Source organism: Heliconius melpomene, chromosome 7 (assembly GCF_056956725.1).
Source record: "Heliconius melpomene rosina isolate 202511_hmr_F chromosome 7, ASM5695672v1, whole genome shotgun sequence".
Classification (NCBI taxonomy): Eukaryota; Metazoa; Arthropoda; class Insecta; order Lepidoptera; family Nymphalidae; genus Heliconius; species Heliconius melpomene.
This window is the reverse complement of record NC_140395.1, coordinates 4,185,023-4,200,679: the sequence shown is the minus strand read 5'-3', so window position 1 is coordinate 4,200,679 and position 15,657 is coordinate 4,185,023. Positions and strand designations below refer to the sequence as shown.

The 15,657-nt window shown below is 30.6% G+C and overlaps 2 protein-coding genes across 4 annotated transcripts; both read right to left on the bottom strand.

The window, feature by feature from the left end:
• Positions 1-790: 790 nt before the first annotated feature.
• On the bottom strand, positions 791-10,548 carry LOC146537404 (uncharacterized). 2 transcript variants are annotated; one of them, XM_085188124.1, is made up of 13 exons: positions 10,340-10,548; positions 9,142-9,255; positions 8,322-8,405; positions 8,110-8,217; positions 7,516-7,613; positions 6,534-6,600; positions 6,112-6,214; positions 5,800-5,885; positions 5,295-5,477; positions 4,905-5,006; positions 4,341-4,428; positions 3,742-3,866; positions 791-3,174 (listed from the first exon to the last, which is right to left on the bottom strand). In XM_085188124.1, exons 1-13 carry the CDS (start codon positions 10,367-10,369, stop codon positions 3,067-3,069), a joined length of 1,296 nt encoding a protein of 431 aa, XP_085044250.1. In that variant the 5' UTR covers positions 10,370-10,548; the 3' UTR covers positions 791-3,066. The 2 variants fall into 2 exon arrangements, with proteins under 2 accessions (XP_085044250.1, XP_085044248.1); XM_085188122.1 differs by lacking the exon at positions 10,340-10,548 and adding an exon at positions 10,072-10,226.
• Positions 10,549-10,963: 415 nt separating this feature from the next.
• On the bottom strand, positions 10,964-15,098 carry LOC146537403 (aldo-keto reductase AKR2E4-like). 2 transcript variants are annotated; one of them, XM_085188125.1, is made up of 7 exons: positions 14,971-15,098; positions 13,970-14,065; positions 13,114-13,296; positions 12,810-12,926; positions 12,386-12,553; positions 11,936-12,136; positions 10,964-11,466 (listed from the first exon to the last, which is right to left on the bottom strand). In XM_085188125.1, exons 1-7 carry the CDS (start codon positions 15,019-15,021, stop codon positions 11,239-11,241), a joined length of 1,044 nt encoding a protein of 347 aa, XP_085044251.1. In that variant the 5' UTR covers positions 15,022-15,098; the 3' UTR covers positions 10,964-11,238. The 2 variants fall into 2 exon arrangements, with proteins under 2 accessions (XP_085044251.1, XP_085044252.1); XM_085188126.1 differs by lacking the exon at positions 14,971-15,098 and adding an exon at positions 14,194-14,332.
• Between the last annotated feature and the right edge of the window lie 559 nt (positions 15,099-15,657).

The window sequence follows — 15,657 nt, the reverse complement described above, 5'->3', positions numbered from 1 at the left end:
TAAAGTTAATTTCAAGTGTGACTATAAAACATTAAGCCAGAGGTCGTTAGTTTTAAAAATACACGCATTTAATGGTTAATTTTAGATTAGATCAAAATATTAGTCTATTTTTACATCTAGACATAAGATATATGGTTTTAGGCAATGTTACAACTTTATAAGTTTACATTATTGCTGCTAAAAAATCACTGAAAATATAAAATGTATAGGAATGAAAACGCATTAGACTGTGCATAATGAATGTTAGTTAATTAGTTTTAAATACTTCCAGTGATTTTTAGCTAGTATATACCAATTTTATTGGTTACATATAATATTTATTCAGTACTATTACAATTCGAACATCTAGTGAACAATGAACACGCAGTGTGGTTGCTTAAATCTAAATTGGACTTGAACAAAATTTTAATATAGGACTATGGATTTAAAAAAGATATAATTACTACAAAGTAAAAAAAATACCGACATTTTTTTTACTTTCTTCTTTGTGTAAAAATTAGCTCATTAGCGAACTCGGTGAATACACTCATCAAGTCATGTCAAGTGAAACACTCAAAAATATTACATACATACCAAAGGTTATTTCTTGTAAAAGAAAGGGTAATTTGTAAAGCTTTAACTTGACGTCAAAAATACAATTATTTTTGACGTGAAAATTGAAGCTGTATACTCCGTGACATTATCAAAATGATCATAACAATTAAAAAATACATAATGGTTAAGATATATAAAAGGAAATTGCCTCAAAAAGAAAAAAAATAACGAAAAGGAAAAAAAAAGAAAAACAAAATAAAAATGATAATGTACATTTATTTAATACAAGTTGTTATTTCTATTTCAGATACATAAAATTACACAAAAATATGCATATATAAGCGACATTGAAAAGTTAGGAGCTGAGTGTCTTAACACTAGGTTCTCTTTGTCTACCCCGCTATACGCGGGATACAACGTGAAGCTGTTATTTTTGTGTCTTAAAAATAGGTAACCAAAAAGAAAACATACAGAACATCGCTTATATAAGTACATATGAAATATTTATATACGAAAAATATATTATATTTTAAACATAATATGGCGTAACATATTACTATCACAATTAAAAAATATTAGTAACTAACAGAAAATCTTACAATGAAGTTAAAAAAATACATTTTTTTATTATTATTTAATGTTAACCCTTTATTTATATTAAAAAATTAACACTTATTAATATATCTATTGAAAAGAATGGACGAATGTTAGAGAAACAAATATTATACAGTTCAATTGGAGTTATTTCAATATATTTTATTTACATTTAGTTGTTAGAACACACTGTATATATTTCTTAAAATATTTTACTACAATGCATAGGTTAAATAAAATATTCAATTTAAAAAAGAAAAATATGTAAAATGGTTAAGAAAATAAAATTCAAAATCAAAATTATTCATGGTTTCATCAAAATAAAAAATTAAAGTTAATTAAGAAGAAATCTCTACTATTACATAAAAGGAAATAATACTAACTAAACGCGATGGTAGTGATTTCAAATTTCATATTCAGAAATTATCATCTTCTAAATATTGTCACAGAAAGTGGAGAATGGAGTATCTTAAAACTATCCCCTTTGCTTGTCTTCAATATGAGCTATTTAAAAAAATAAAGCTGTACCTACGTATCTCCCTCAAAATCATATAAACATATGTATATTCCTAAATATTAGGTGTTTGGTGAAGTTTGAATATGACGATTCTTTTTTAAATATTGATAATTGGAGAACGAAGTGTCTCAACACTACATTTCTTCCGCCTTTCCTGCTTTTTGCATGATTCGACTTGGAGCAGCTATAAAATTAAGAATTTTCGCTCTAAAACATTTGACTCCCCGGATATAAAACGTATAACATTTATGCTCAAAAATCATTGATTTAATTTAATATAAAACGAAATCTTTGTGCACTTATAGTAATAAAATAAAAGTAAGACTGCTACCGTTTTGTTTTTACCCTTTTCGCTGAATTAAAAAACATGTTAAGCTTTAAGAAAAAAGTAAATATAAGCATTACTAATATAGGATTTGAGCCTACTGACACTAATATACATAGTTATTTATATATTTTAGCCCAGTCGTCGCGCATTCACAGTTTGATTCCTATTCGAGCAAATGAAATATTTAATATTTTCATTTCCTCGCTTTGGTACTGAGATAAAGCGCGGCATAATGGCTCGAGAATTCAGCGAAAATTGGAGAATGTGTCTTAAATTTTTTTAAACAAGGGACAAAAAAAAAAAAAAAACTAAAAAAAAGTTTTTTATTAAAAATCACATTCAATCTTCACCATAAATAATATGTATCATATCATATTGTCTTATAAACCCTATAATTATTACTAAATTTAAAGCATTGTTACAATTACAAAAAATATTTAATAATTATTAATAATATTTTTATATCTCTATTGTTAGTAACGATCTAACATTTTCTTTGTATGCAAATTTTATACAGAGGGATGTTTCTGTTCGTGAAAAGATAAACTGTTAGTATGACTGTCAATATGTTTATAAATAATTATAAATTATTTAGTAATTTTAAGATTTGTTAACTTCTTTAGGTATTAAGCCGGTTACATTTAACTACTCATTATTTAATTTAGAACTGGATGGATAAATTGTGAATTTTTGTTTTTTTTAAGTAAATAATAAAAAACAGAAACATAATAACATTAAAGACACAAAAAAATCCAAGATCAAAAAATATTCAGCCTCATGAAACAAAATTGCGATAATTTTTTTGCCCAGAATACATAAAAGATAATACAGATTAAATATTTATTTATACTTATTATAATAATAAAAAAAAAATACTCTACATTAGTACAACATCTGCACTAATTAGATCAAATTACATTGCTTGAAACAAAAAAAAAAACAATTTACAATACATATTGAGACCAAAAATCACTTAGAAAAAAAAGGTAAAGATAAAAAAATATTTTACCTCATGAATTATTTTTTCCCCTATTTTTTTAAACAATATTACAGATAATAAATATACAATATAAATATAATAATATAGTACTATTCATATAATATTACAACATCTACAGTACCTAGGTCGGGCGCCGCTACTTGTAACTGGAGGAGTTACTGGGGCAAAATAGGCATGTACTCGAATATTTGGAAGGTGATTCTGGAAAGAAAAAAATATTGTTAGAAACCAAATGGCCAAAAAAATATAAGCAATAATTGAAAATTGAAGGAAGAACTTAAAAAGATATTTAGAAGCTAATTGTTAACATTGTAACTGTCAAAAATCGAATCTAGACCTGTCTTTATTCTTCTGTCTTTGCCATCCAGGCCATAAAGGATGCTTCGAAGAATAAAGATACACATATCCACAACCAACGAATATCATAAGAGAAAAACTTTTTTTTTCAGACCTATACAGAGCGTTTTTTTTCTTATATTCAAATTATCTAAGAAAAGAAGGGCAAAAAAGAATTCTTCATAAAATCGACACTCATCCTAAGCTTTTGTATGCTGTTATACATACATTGTCTATGATGAAAAAAACAAAGAAAAAAATCAAAATCGACTCCAATCAAACTACTATTCAGGTTGTTTTCGTTCAAATATAGTAGATACATGATGTATTTTATCTTTTCACTTATACAGCATGTTCAATTTTTTAAAAACTTATATGAACATTTTTTTAACATAACTAGATGTTTCTTTACATAATCGAACTCCCACTCACCCTCAGCTTACGTATAGCGTTCCTGGTTACCATCTGACAGTCGTACAGCTCTATCAGCTGCAGGTTGTGACATGAGATTAAGTGTTCTAGTGCACCATCTGTTACTAATGGACAGTTATCTAAACCTGTAAAATAAAAATAATAAATACTAATAAAACGAATGAGGGAAAATATAAAATTAGCTTCACGCCATATCCCGCATAAGGCCATTTAGGCACAGAGAACATAATGTTACGATACTTTGCCTCCTACTGGTCATCCACGCTCGCCCTATTCCGCCACTCGATAGACGTCGTTTATAGAGTGGCGGATGTCAACGCAGCGCTTTGTCTACCAGGATGAACAAATGAAAACAAATATAAAAATGACTAGCAGATTTTTATTTATTCCATTAATTATAATGTTTTTTCTTACCCATAGGAATGTCGCGTTCAGTCGCACTCTTGTGCCCCTGCGCTATAACTGGCTTCGACACACAGAAATTATGCGTGAAGATTGGAGTGCCTTAACATTAGGTTCCCCCTGCCTACTTTGCTATGCGTCCTACACGGTGAATCTAAGAAATATATATAAATAATAATTTTTAAAAAATGTCTCACCAAGCACAGTGAGGTGTTCAGCGGCACACGGCGACATGGACAGCTGTTTGATACCGTAGTCCGTTATCAGTTCACAGTGCGAGAGGGTCTAAAAACAGATAACATGAAGTTATAATACATAATTATGTCGATTTTTGCCCATAATCTGAACTAAAATATCACTTACTATCTATAACTTGACGGTTGAGGTAAAATAAATATATGATAGCATTTGAACCCTGAGAGCTTTTAGTTTTTTCTTTAACTTATAAAATATTCGGAATTTAGTTTGAAATGTGTTTGAAATTATATGTCATATAATAACTTTTTTAAAAAAAAACAGTAAAAGTCCTCGTTTTCCACTTGAGGAAATTAACTATTTTCATTTCTTTACTCTGGTAACAAGACAAAGCACGGCGTTGATATCCGCCACTCAACACGCAATGTCTCGAAGTCCTTAACTAAGTTCCCTCTGACTTCCATGCTATATGCGAGATACAGCGTGAAGCTAAAAAAATTACTCTCATGGCAGTAAACTCAGTAGGACGTGAAGATTATATCACTAAAAAAATATTTAATTTTTACCAGTTTCTCAAGCCGCGGGCACCCCATGGCCAAATGAACGAGAGTAGTATCCGTTATAAGAACACACTCTTCTAAATCCATTCGTTCTAACATTCTGCAACTCTGGAAACAAAAGTACCTATATTATTAATAACCTATATTATTTAGAAATTTGAAGTTGCGGGTTGAAATTTGAATCTGGAGGGAAATGTTGTTTAAGTATAGGTGATATACAATTAAAGTGTTCGGTTGACTGAATTTGGTTATGATTTTTTTTTATTGTAGATAGGCAAGCATTTGTCTGCTATATCACCTGGTGGTCAGTGAAGTCCAAATCGACAATTTTTAAGTTATCAAAACGAAAAATGTAGGTTCGTAAATTGAAAAATCCGAAAGTTCCCACACACTCACCCTAGCCAAAGCCTGGAATCCAGCATCAGTGAGATGAGCGCACTGAGCCAACTCGAGGGTCACCAGTTCAGGGCAGTGCGCCGCAATTGCGCTCAACGCCGCATCTGTGAGGCGCGAACATCCCGATACGCATAGGCGGCGCATGGAGGGGCCGAGTTTTGATATTGATTCGTCTGTTAAGTTCTGAAAGGGCAGTGAGTTAGGAAGAAATTGTAAGTGGTGGTTGTGGGTTGGATTTCTACAACGGGCAAATTAATTTTAAAAAATAATTTTCATTCCTCTCCTGTGGTAAAGGACTAAGGGCAGAGGGCTACGGGCAGAGGAATCCACGACTGGCCTCACGGTCAGCGTTACCTAGGACTATTATATAATAAAACTATTTGAAGCCAGTTGTGATGCAGAGGTAACCACAGGTTGTGGGTTCAATATATACTCGAGGAACGAAATATTTAATATTTTAATTTCATCGATCCGTTTTGTTACGCCCTTAAAAATATACACTTACGTCACATCCCTGTACATTAAGGACTTCTAAGTCGGGGCAATATGTCGCTAAGCAGGATACTGCCTTGTCGTTTACGTTTTTACATCCTAGAAAAAAACATACATTATTATTATTAATTAAGTATAGTGGTTGCGGGTTCTAACAATAAAAATAATAAGTGGTTCGAGTTAAGTAAATAACAAGGAAAGTTATTGATACTAATACTCAAAAAATTTTTTAAACCTGCCCTCCATAATAAAAAAATACCTTATAATTTTTTCCCTTATTCATATTTGAACCCACTGCCCTCAAGTAACAAAGCCACATACATACCTCTACATATAAAACTCTTCAGTTTAGGACATCCGCGGGCTAACGCTTCGACGCCATTTTCCGTTATAGATTGACACCAAGATACGTTCACGTGCGTAAGAAGCTGAAATAGAATAAAAAAACTTTATTAATATAAAAAATGTTATAAGTGTCTTGGTGTGTGAAGATGTGAAGATTCTTTTAATGGATTTAAAAGACCCAATAGTTATGATATACTAGAAAAAACTTGTAATTTAATTATTCACGTGTCGGTAAAGTTACTTCCAATTCGGCGTAGGATATCGCCACTTTAAATCTCAATATATTCGACAGGCCGGCCTTGAATCCACTGTCGTCTTAAATGATTAAAAGTTTTTTTATGCTACCAGCAATTTTAAATAAGCTTTATTTTTAAATTATTAAAAAAATATACAAGTACTTACTGGGCACCCATCTGATAAGGCTTTTAACGATATATCCGTTATACTTGGACATGAGTCGAGGTTTATTCTGTAAATAAGAATAAGTTAATATAATATAAATAAGTAATTATAAGAATACAAGCAACACGCCTAAATTTATAGTTATAATCTTATAATCAAACTAGCGGACCCGGACGCGGCTACGCCTGCTTGAAATATAAGAATATAATTTCTATAGAAAAATAATTTCAATCTAGATGAAATGCTAAAAGTGACTATTATTTATTTATTTTCATAAGGATGAATATCAAAATGACGCGGTAACGAACGCGGTCGCGTAGCGACGACGGTTGTTATTAACATGGCAGAATAAATTGCATGTCGAATTAGAAAGTATTTTAATTTATTAGTATATATGTGTAATGTAATATTATATAGCCTATAGCACTTCTGAAGAATGCAGCTTTCATACAAAACAAAAACATAGTAAATCGGACCAGTAGATCCAGAGATCTTAGCGTTCAAACAAACAAACAAACTCTTCCGCTTTATTATATTAGTATAGATTTTTTACATAAATTGGTGTCATGTTTTATTCCGATGTGTAAACTATAATACTGTAAAGTTTTATCTCTATCCGTTCAGTAGTTATTGCGTCAAAGTGAAACAAACATTCATCCTCAAACAAAACCGAATAAGAAAGATTTAAAAAATAAAGAATAATCTATCATAACTCTAACCATATCATAACTCTAGACAAAAATATATGGTATAGGTTTAATAAAGCAAAGGTTGTGCGTTCGATCCTTGTCTGGGAAATCAATTATTTTCACTTCCCCACTGTGGTAAGACAAAGCGGCGGCGTTAAGTAAGAATGGAGTTCCCTTTGCCTATCTTATTTGCACTCGAGCGCACAAAGCGCAAAAGATCAAAAAATCTATCTTCAGGGCGGCCACGACTCGTGGATCGTACTGTAAAGTATATATTAATAAATTATACATACTTTTGTAATTTCCCACACTTCCTACCGAGCGCTTGACAAGCTTGGTCTGTCAGCTTCTTACATTTGTTCAGGTTCAAATCCTCTATGTTCGGACATGACTGTAAAGGAAATATTTAAAAAAATGTATAAAAAATATTAGTAGTTTTTTATTATTTTTACACTGTATCCTGAATATGACAGAACAGAGGGGCCTGAGACGCTTCGTACTTCGCTTCGCTTTTCACCCAAATTAGAGACACTGATAACTGAGAACGCTCAGTGCAACCTAGTGTTAACACACTTCGCTCCCATTATGACATTTCCGTGCCTCACACCATGGAGTTGTGGAAGCACTGCGGGTTAATTGGCGAAACTCAATGCCGCTCTGTGCTTCGTTACCAGAGCATGGAAATGAAAATTTCATTTCCTTGAGTGGGAATCTAACCCCTGTTATATTTACAGTTGAATGCTTGTACCTATGCGCCACAATTGGCCTAAAACAGCTTAATTAAAAAAATATATTATAACTACATATATGTGGGAGAATAATGTAAATAAATCTAAATAAAAAAAAAATGCAAAACAGAGGGAAAACAGAGAAATTGAACCGGTTACCTGCGCCAAAGACTTTATGGAACCATCAGCGATACTTTCACATCCTCTCAATGATAGCTGTCTGAGGAAACCACCGCAACGTTGCGATATATTTTCTATTACAGGACCCTGAAAATGAAAAAAAATTTTTTGAGCTTCACGTCATATAGCGCAAATAGCAGAATAGGCAGAGAGCTCTCTGTAATGTCTATCTGACTGTCAATATTTTTTACCTCTACATCTCTTTGGAAGTCAAACAAATCTATTCTTTGCCAATTGGAGCCGTCAAGAGCTAGGATATTCCATAGTTTCGATACCTGCAAATTAAATAAAAGACATTCAAATATATAAAAAAGAATTAAATATTAAACTATTTTAAAAAAATTGATTCACATTTAATAATTGTAGCAGATTAGCCAGAAAGGAACCTAATATAAAATATTCCGTTCCCCACATCTTTCGCCTTGTCCACTGTCGACAATGAAAATATTAATAAATAATAATTTATTTCCCCGAGTAGGGATCGAACCCACAACCGTCGCGTTACAGTTACATGATTGTGCCCTTGCACCACACCACAGCCACAACTTTTACTACATACTTAGTTATTTAGTGATAAACATAAGTACATTGATTACATGTAGATAAAAATAATTAAGTACAAAAAATGAGGCCATTGATCCAAAACAAACAAATACTCTCTATAATTCAATTTACTAGAATAAACAGAGAAAACAAAGAGATTTATTACTATTCATTTTTTTTCTATAAAAAGATTTTTCTTAATAGCTTCAGCTTTTTAACCACAAGGCTGACAGTGACTAATGTAAACAGACTTTTGCCTGTATTAGAGACATTGTATGTTGTGTATTATATAGTAGGTTAATGGAATTAATTCATTTCCCAAAGTGAGGATTGAACATACACTACATACCTAGTTAAACCCTGTTCCACTTCATCACAACAGCATCTATTTTTAGCTTGTGTGTTAACATGTATAAGAAAATGTGGTATTATGCATGAAGCTAGAAGAAAAATACTAATATTTTATACCTGAGCACATCTGCATAGTGAAACCACATCCAAATAGGATAATATGCGTAGCAATAACTCTTTGGGGAGCTTTTTGTTTATGTGATTCTCATCCTCGTGGGAGAACCGAGATATCTGAAATTATAACAAAAAATCATATTATTAAATATATGTTTTAAATTATCAACGACAATTTGATGTGAAAAGATGTTAATTAACTTGCAATACAAGAATATAATTAGGTGTTTTTTGTAACTTTTAGGAAGAGCCTAATGAGCTAAAATTCTGCTAATATTATATATGTGAAACTTTTTGAGGATGAATGTGTGATCCACTTTCAAGCAAAAACTACTGAACAGATTTAGATAAAACTTTACAGTAACATAGCTTAAATGTCAGAATAAAACATATGCTACAATTTGTGTAGATATTGTATATTTTTAAGTGTTTAAGTCACTAGTGTTTTTAGATGAAACAATATGGGCAAAAGTATGATTATCATAATGTTTAATACACTTAAAAAAATCTTTCATAATAAAAATTCAATATTCCTTGACACTAGCATTTGTTACTTTTTTATAGAAAAAAAAAATGTACTATGTTTCTAATAAAAACTGTTATCCTAAATGAAAATGTATGTACCTATTGTACTGAATATTAATTATTAACTAATCACTTACAACCATAATATAATTTATAATAAAAAAGAAAACAATGTAAACTAATTGTTATAGCATAAACTAATTATAAAACCGCAATTACTAGATACATTACAAATAGCAATAAAACATAAATCACAAACCAATTAATATAAATAAACACAAAATCAATATAAAATAATCATACTAACAGTATGTTTAGATAAAAACATTGTATTATATATATTTTAATAATTTCTAAGTCTAAATGAGCCAAGTCTTCATATAACGGTAATAAGTTTAGCGAACTTACAGGGTGACTGAACTTCATGATTATATTAAATATCCAATTTAAATTTATCATCGCATGTGATAAACAAAAGAATAAATAAATGTGTTTTATAAATAGATTGTCTGTTACGTTATTTGAAGTAAATATTAAACGGTTTAGAAGTAAATAAGGATTGTAATTAGCGTTTGTGAACAAAGAAAATTGTTATAGATATATAATATATGTATAATATAATGTCAGCTGTTATACAAAACGAAAACACAAACAAAAACGCAAATAGATGTCTCACCTCAAATTTGTTCCTACCGGAGTAAGTCATAATCGGGAACGGCGTCACCTTAGCCACAGTGTCTAATTTCTATTATCGTCGCTTTATACTTAAAATTATAAATAATTATTATAAAATAGCAAATATGGTGGATATTTGATTTTTGTAGCCGATGCGCTTTACTCCGTTGTTCGACTAATGTGTCGTTCTTTAATTTTATTTGACAGACATTTAAAATTTTAATGATTATCTTTTTAGTATTGATAAGATTGACAAGTAATTTGTATGTTTATTTATATTATTATTAGTTTATTGACTTAGAGATAATGTTTTGTTTATATATAGCTATTATAGGCACATAAATTGAGTAATTTCATAATTTCTGAACTTATCAATTTTGACGTTTTAGTTTTAACAACAGATTATTTATATTAATGTCAAACTTGGCGGGTGAATAAGGCGATTCCACATGAGTTAATATTACTAACGCATTTTATTTAAACTGTAGGGTGTACGTTTTTTTCAAGTCTCAAAATTAATGTTATTCTTGTTTTGTGAGTTGTATATTATTTTCTTAATCGTTGTTTTTAAGTTAAGTTGTCGTTATTTTATTGTCTTAAGGGAATTAAAAAAAATAGTATCATCTTAGGTGCAAAATTTTTGATACCGTATATATTTGCTTAACAATATTTTATAACATATCAGTCTTGATTTCAATAAAAACAATAATTGAGTAACTAAGTATGTATGTAATCTAGAATTCATAATAATACATTAACTTCTCAATTTTCTTGATGGACTTATATTAGTATATTAATTACTACTCTAGCAGCTAAAGACTCCGAAACTGTAATCATTAACAAAATATTAAAATAGGACTCTTAACTGCTAAACAAATAAAATAAAACATATATTTTTAATCATTTAGGAGGTTTCACGAATGGATCCGCTATAGGAATTTCAACTTTTTCAAATGGATAATATGGGTGTGTTTGCCAAAACGATGGGAACGTATATCTTTTATGCGTTTCAAATTTGTTTATAGTCTGGATCTCTTCCGGAGTAAGCTCGAAGTCAAAAATATCGATGTTTTCTTTCAGCCGCGAGTATTTGACCGTTTTGGGTATAGGTACTATATTTCTATCCACCTGTGAAATTAGGTAAATATATAAATTAAGCATTAGATGTATCTTTAGTCAGCGATAGTTGGGAATTGAAAGCCTAGTCGACAAATTTGAAATATAGGTACAGGTATTTAAATACAAATTCAAATTCAAAATATTCTTTATTCAAATAGGCAATTATTATAAGAACTTTAGAATCGTCGAATGAACATATGAACAAAAAGCTACCACCGGTTCTGAAGGCAGTTCTGCTGAGAAGAGCCGGCAAGAAACTCAACAGTTGCTCTTTATCATTCAAGAATATGTTTATAAATTAGTATACAGAATATGTTTATATATTAGTTGATAAAGTAGCTAGCACAAACAAGGTTTAATTTAAGTTCCTTTTGTTTATGCCGAAGAGCAAGGCGTTTAGAAAAAGGTCCTTAACATATGTCCCAAAAGGCTGTGAAATTATAACTTATTTATTTAGTTTTATGCTATTCACACTTACCAGCCATCTCAGAACCGCTTGGGGCGTAGTTTTTTTATATTTTCTAGCAATTTCAGTAAGCATTGGATTATCGATCCTGGGTCCAGGGAACAATATACCAAATCTCATTACCAAAGAACCAAATGGACTATAGCCCATTACTACAACGCCTTGAGATTGAGCGTAACTTACTAGCTCTAATTGAATCATTTGTGGATGAACCTGAAAGTAATAAAAAATAAATAAATATATATATACTATATATATATATACTTAAATAATATAAAAGAGCGGACATCATGGCGTAGCCAACAAAACAAATTAGATGGAAAGTAGAATATTAATCATTGAATCAATCATTATTAATCGTTACATTCCCTCTATTCGCTCGGTGCGTACCCAATGCACGAAACTGCTACTTATGTATATATATTCACTCGCACATATTACAGTTTTTTTAGTCATCTATACCTCAATTTGTAAAGCTGCAGGCTTTATATAACTCTCCTTGATAACACGCTCCAGTTGATCCTTATTAAAATTGGAAACTCCAATAGATTTGGCGAGACCTAATTGCACAGCGTCTTCCATGCCCCGCCACGTTTCCATATAATCAGTTTGACAATGAGTGTAGTCATCCTGATTAAAGTGGAAAAAAATGTTAACGTGTTACTTAACTATATTTTTATATAAATTATATTAAATCGATTTAATTATAAAATACAATAATAATTGGATATATTGATAATTGACTGCTGCTGCTTGCAAATTAACTGCTGCTGCTTGCAACTGCTTTTTTAAAGTTGATTAATAAACTATTCTGTACTAAATACACTCAAACATTAAAACATACCAGCTGTAAATAAAAAGGAAAATAATTTATTTAAATGCTTACATTTAGACCCATAGGCCAGTGCATAAGAAATAAATCGACATGGTTTAGTCCCATTTTATGAAGTGAGTCTCTGATTGATTGCACAACTTGCTCTCGTTTATGTGAAGTGTTCCATAGCTAAAAACATATTAAAAGAGTACGTTATTTAATTCACTCAACAACTGTATATAGAAAGAAAAAAAGATTAACTAATCGTATTAATTATTACACTAACTCAAAGAACGATGTAGCTCTCAATTTTGTAACATACATATTACATTTGCAATAAGCTCATAAAAAATGTTATCTACAACAATATTATTACCTTAGTTGTTATAAACACATCCTCTCGTTTCACGACGCCTTGATCGATTTTAATTCTCACGGCCTCACCTATTTCTTCCTCAGTGCCATATATAAAGGCTGTATCAAAATGTCTATAGCCTACATCTATACCTTTCATGATTACATCTCTAAGTTGTTTATTGTGTGACTTTACCATGCCATTCTGTAATTGTAATAAAATATATACGTATAATAAAAATATAAATAATACAAAAGAAAAAATTATAATGTACGTAAAAATATTTATTGTTAGATTAAACAATTTTAAAGAAATTACCTAAAAGTACTGGAAAATAAAAAATTAAAAATAAGGCTTCGTCCGCACTTCGCACTTTTGGCGCGAATTCTATATGTCAAAATGCCAAATGTCAAAACAAATGATTTTTATTTTTTTTGTATATTCGTAATTAATAAATTATTTACATAATAAAAAAGGAATTAAACTTACGTCTCTTTACTTTTTTTTAACACAGAAAGAAGAGAATATAGATACCACAGCAAGTAACTGATACGATAATCAATTAGATACACAAATTATATTCAGTAATAATAAAGTAACTTTTTCTAATTGAAATTTTGCGTACGTAATGCACAATATGAAAACATGTTTTTATTATTTAAAACTTATATGTTAAATTTGCTTCTTAAGTTTTGTTATTAAAATGCAAGGATTACAGAGGAAAATATTTCAAAGGACTGTTCAATTTGAAACGGACGAATTACTTTCGTTTTTTTGTTTCCTTTGCCTATCCCGTTATATGTAGGATACAGCTAAAGAATGTTTACAAACAGACGAAAATACGAAGTAATATATCAATAGAATGATTTTTACTTACCTGATCAAATCCAAGATATGTTCCAAGAGCGATAGCAGGCATTTCTTTTCCATTATTCAATTTATATTTAGGCACATTTGCCCAAACTGTAGACATCTAAAAGTAAGTGCCAACAATAGTGAATTAACTATAAACGAAAACTTATTCTTATTAGAATAGAAGAAACTTCTTGTCATTCTACAGATGTCCGTGTCCGTGTGTGTATGAGGAGCTCAGCCACAAACCAAAAAAATACTTAAAAGCGCCAGAGCCAGTGCACAAATCAAAAAATACTTAAAAACTTGTTTATTTATTTATATACAAACTGTGCTAAAATGAGAGTTAAAATGAAAGAATAACTATAAGAAAATAATGTCAAAGCGTATAATTTTAAATTAAATTACCCTCTGTTTAAAAATAATTGACAATTGAGGAGGTAGCAAATTGAATGTCGATTGTGATTATTGGTTGTCGTTCATTCAATAATGTATAATGATTACGAATGTCTCTCTGTAAAAGCGACGGTTGTAGGTTCAATTTCTATTTGGATGTATGAATTATTTTCATTTCCGCCCTCTGCCAATATCCAAAATTAGGCAGTGAGTGGGGACCGGTGCGTGGTAAACATTGGGTTCCCTTAGCCTATTCTGCCACACTGAAAACGCCAAAAACTGTTTTATTTTTTATAATAAGTGATACCTACTCGTTTCCTAATATACTTGATTTTTGTGATACAATGATTTCATTAAAGGCGGAAATTTTGCCTAGTAAGTAAAAATTTAAAAAAAAATGTTTCTTATTTTATCCTGCATTAAGCAGGGTAGGCAGAGGGATCCTAATGTTAAGACACTCAGTTCCCCAGTTTCGGTCCATTTCTGGAAACATGTTGAGGCGTAACTCAATGCTACAATGGTAACAGATTACCAGAAGAAGGACCAGGAACAGAAAATAGCTATAGGTAGTCATTCCTAAGACTTGGGTTCAAATAATTAATATGATGAATATTTAACAAAACAACTTACCAAAAACAAGAAAACAATATTTCGTAGCTTCCATTTTGTACAAACGTCCATGTTGTATACCAAAAGCTGTCTAACTGGGGTCCCGAACCACCCACGGTATTTATTCACGCGTTATCTCTGGTACAAAATATTATAATGAACTTTATATTTCAAAAATTGCTCCTTATCAATTCACTGTCTAGTTGCGCGGACACGATGATGGTGGATTCGATTCCAAAGTGAAGAAACTGGCCTAAGTTACCGCCAATCTGTATAATTTCAGTATTCGATACAATACCTTGGTTGTGTAGAGAGTACCAGGATATGGATATAGAGAAATTATCCATATATGGATAAAGGGTCAGACTGAATGGAGGAGAGAGTGGAGGTAAGGTGTCGTTTATTCGTTGATTCAAACCTAGGATAGGGGAAAACCTAGGCCTATATTGAAGAGTGTATTGACACTAGGTTTTTTAACCCTGAAGTATGTGCTGTATTCGGGAAGGGTATTAAAGGTTGATTTAAAAAAAAGCCTTTATAATTGTTATTCAATTATCTAAAAATATATTTATTTTTTTAAAAAGGTCAGTTATATCATTTGAACTTGACATAATATAACAACTTGGACACATCCTCAATATGAAATTTAATGGTCGAATATTATAATTGATAAGAGAGTCAATGTTATCAATTATCATGATCCCTTCC

Bases quoted from the DNA above. Each gene is read 5' to 3' on its own strand.
- LOC146537403 (XM_085188125.1), bottom strand. From the start codon at position 15,021: ATGGACGTTTGTACAAAATGGAAGCTACGAAATATTGTTTTCTTGTTT. The intron at 12,554-12,809 runs GTAAGCATTTAA...CACTTTAATCAG, and splicing joins ACTGGCCTATGGGTCTAAAT to GATGACTACACTCATTGTCA. The intron at 12,137-12,385 runs GTATAGATGACT...TATTACTTTCAG, and splicing joins CTGCAGCTTTACAAATTGAG to GTTCATCCACAAATGATTCA.
- LOC146537404 (XM_085188122.1), bottom strand. From the start codon at position 10,122: ATGATAAATTTAAATTGGATATTTAATATAATCATGAAGTTCAGTCAC. The intron at 8,406-9,141 runs GTATAAAATATT...TTTAATTTGCAG, and splicing joins CACTATGCAGATGTGCTCAG to GTATCGAAACTATGGAATAT. The intron at 6,215-6,533 runs GTAAGTACTTGT...ATTCTATTTCAG, and splicing joins CCTTATCAGATGGGTGCCCA to CTTCTTACGCACGTGAACGT.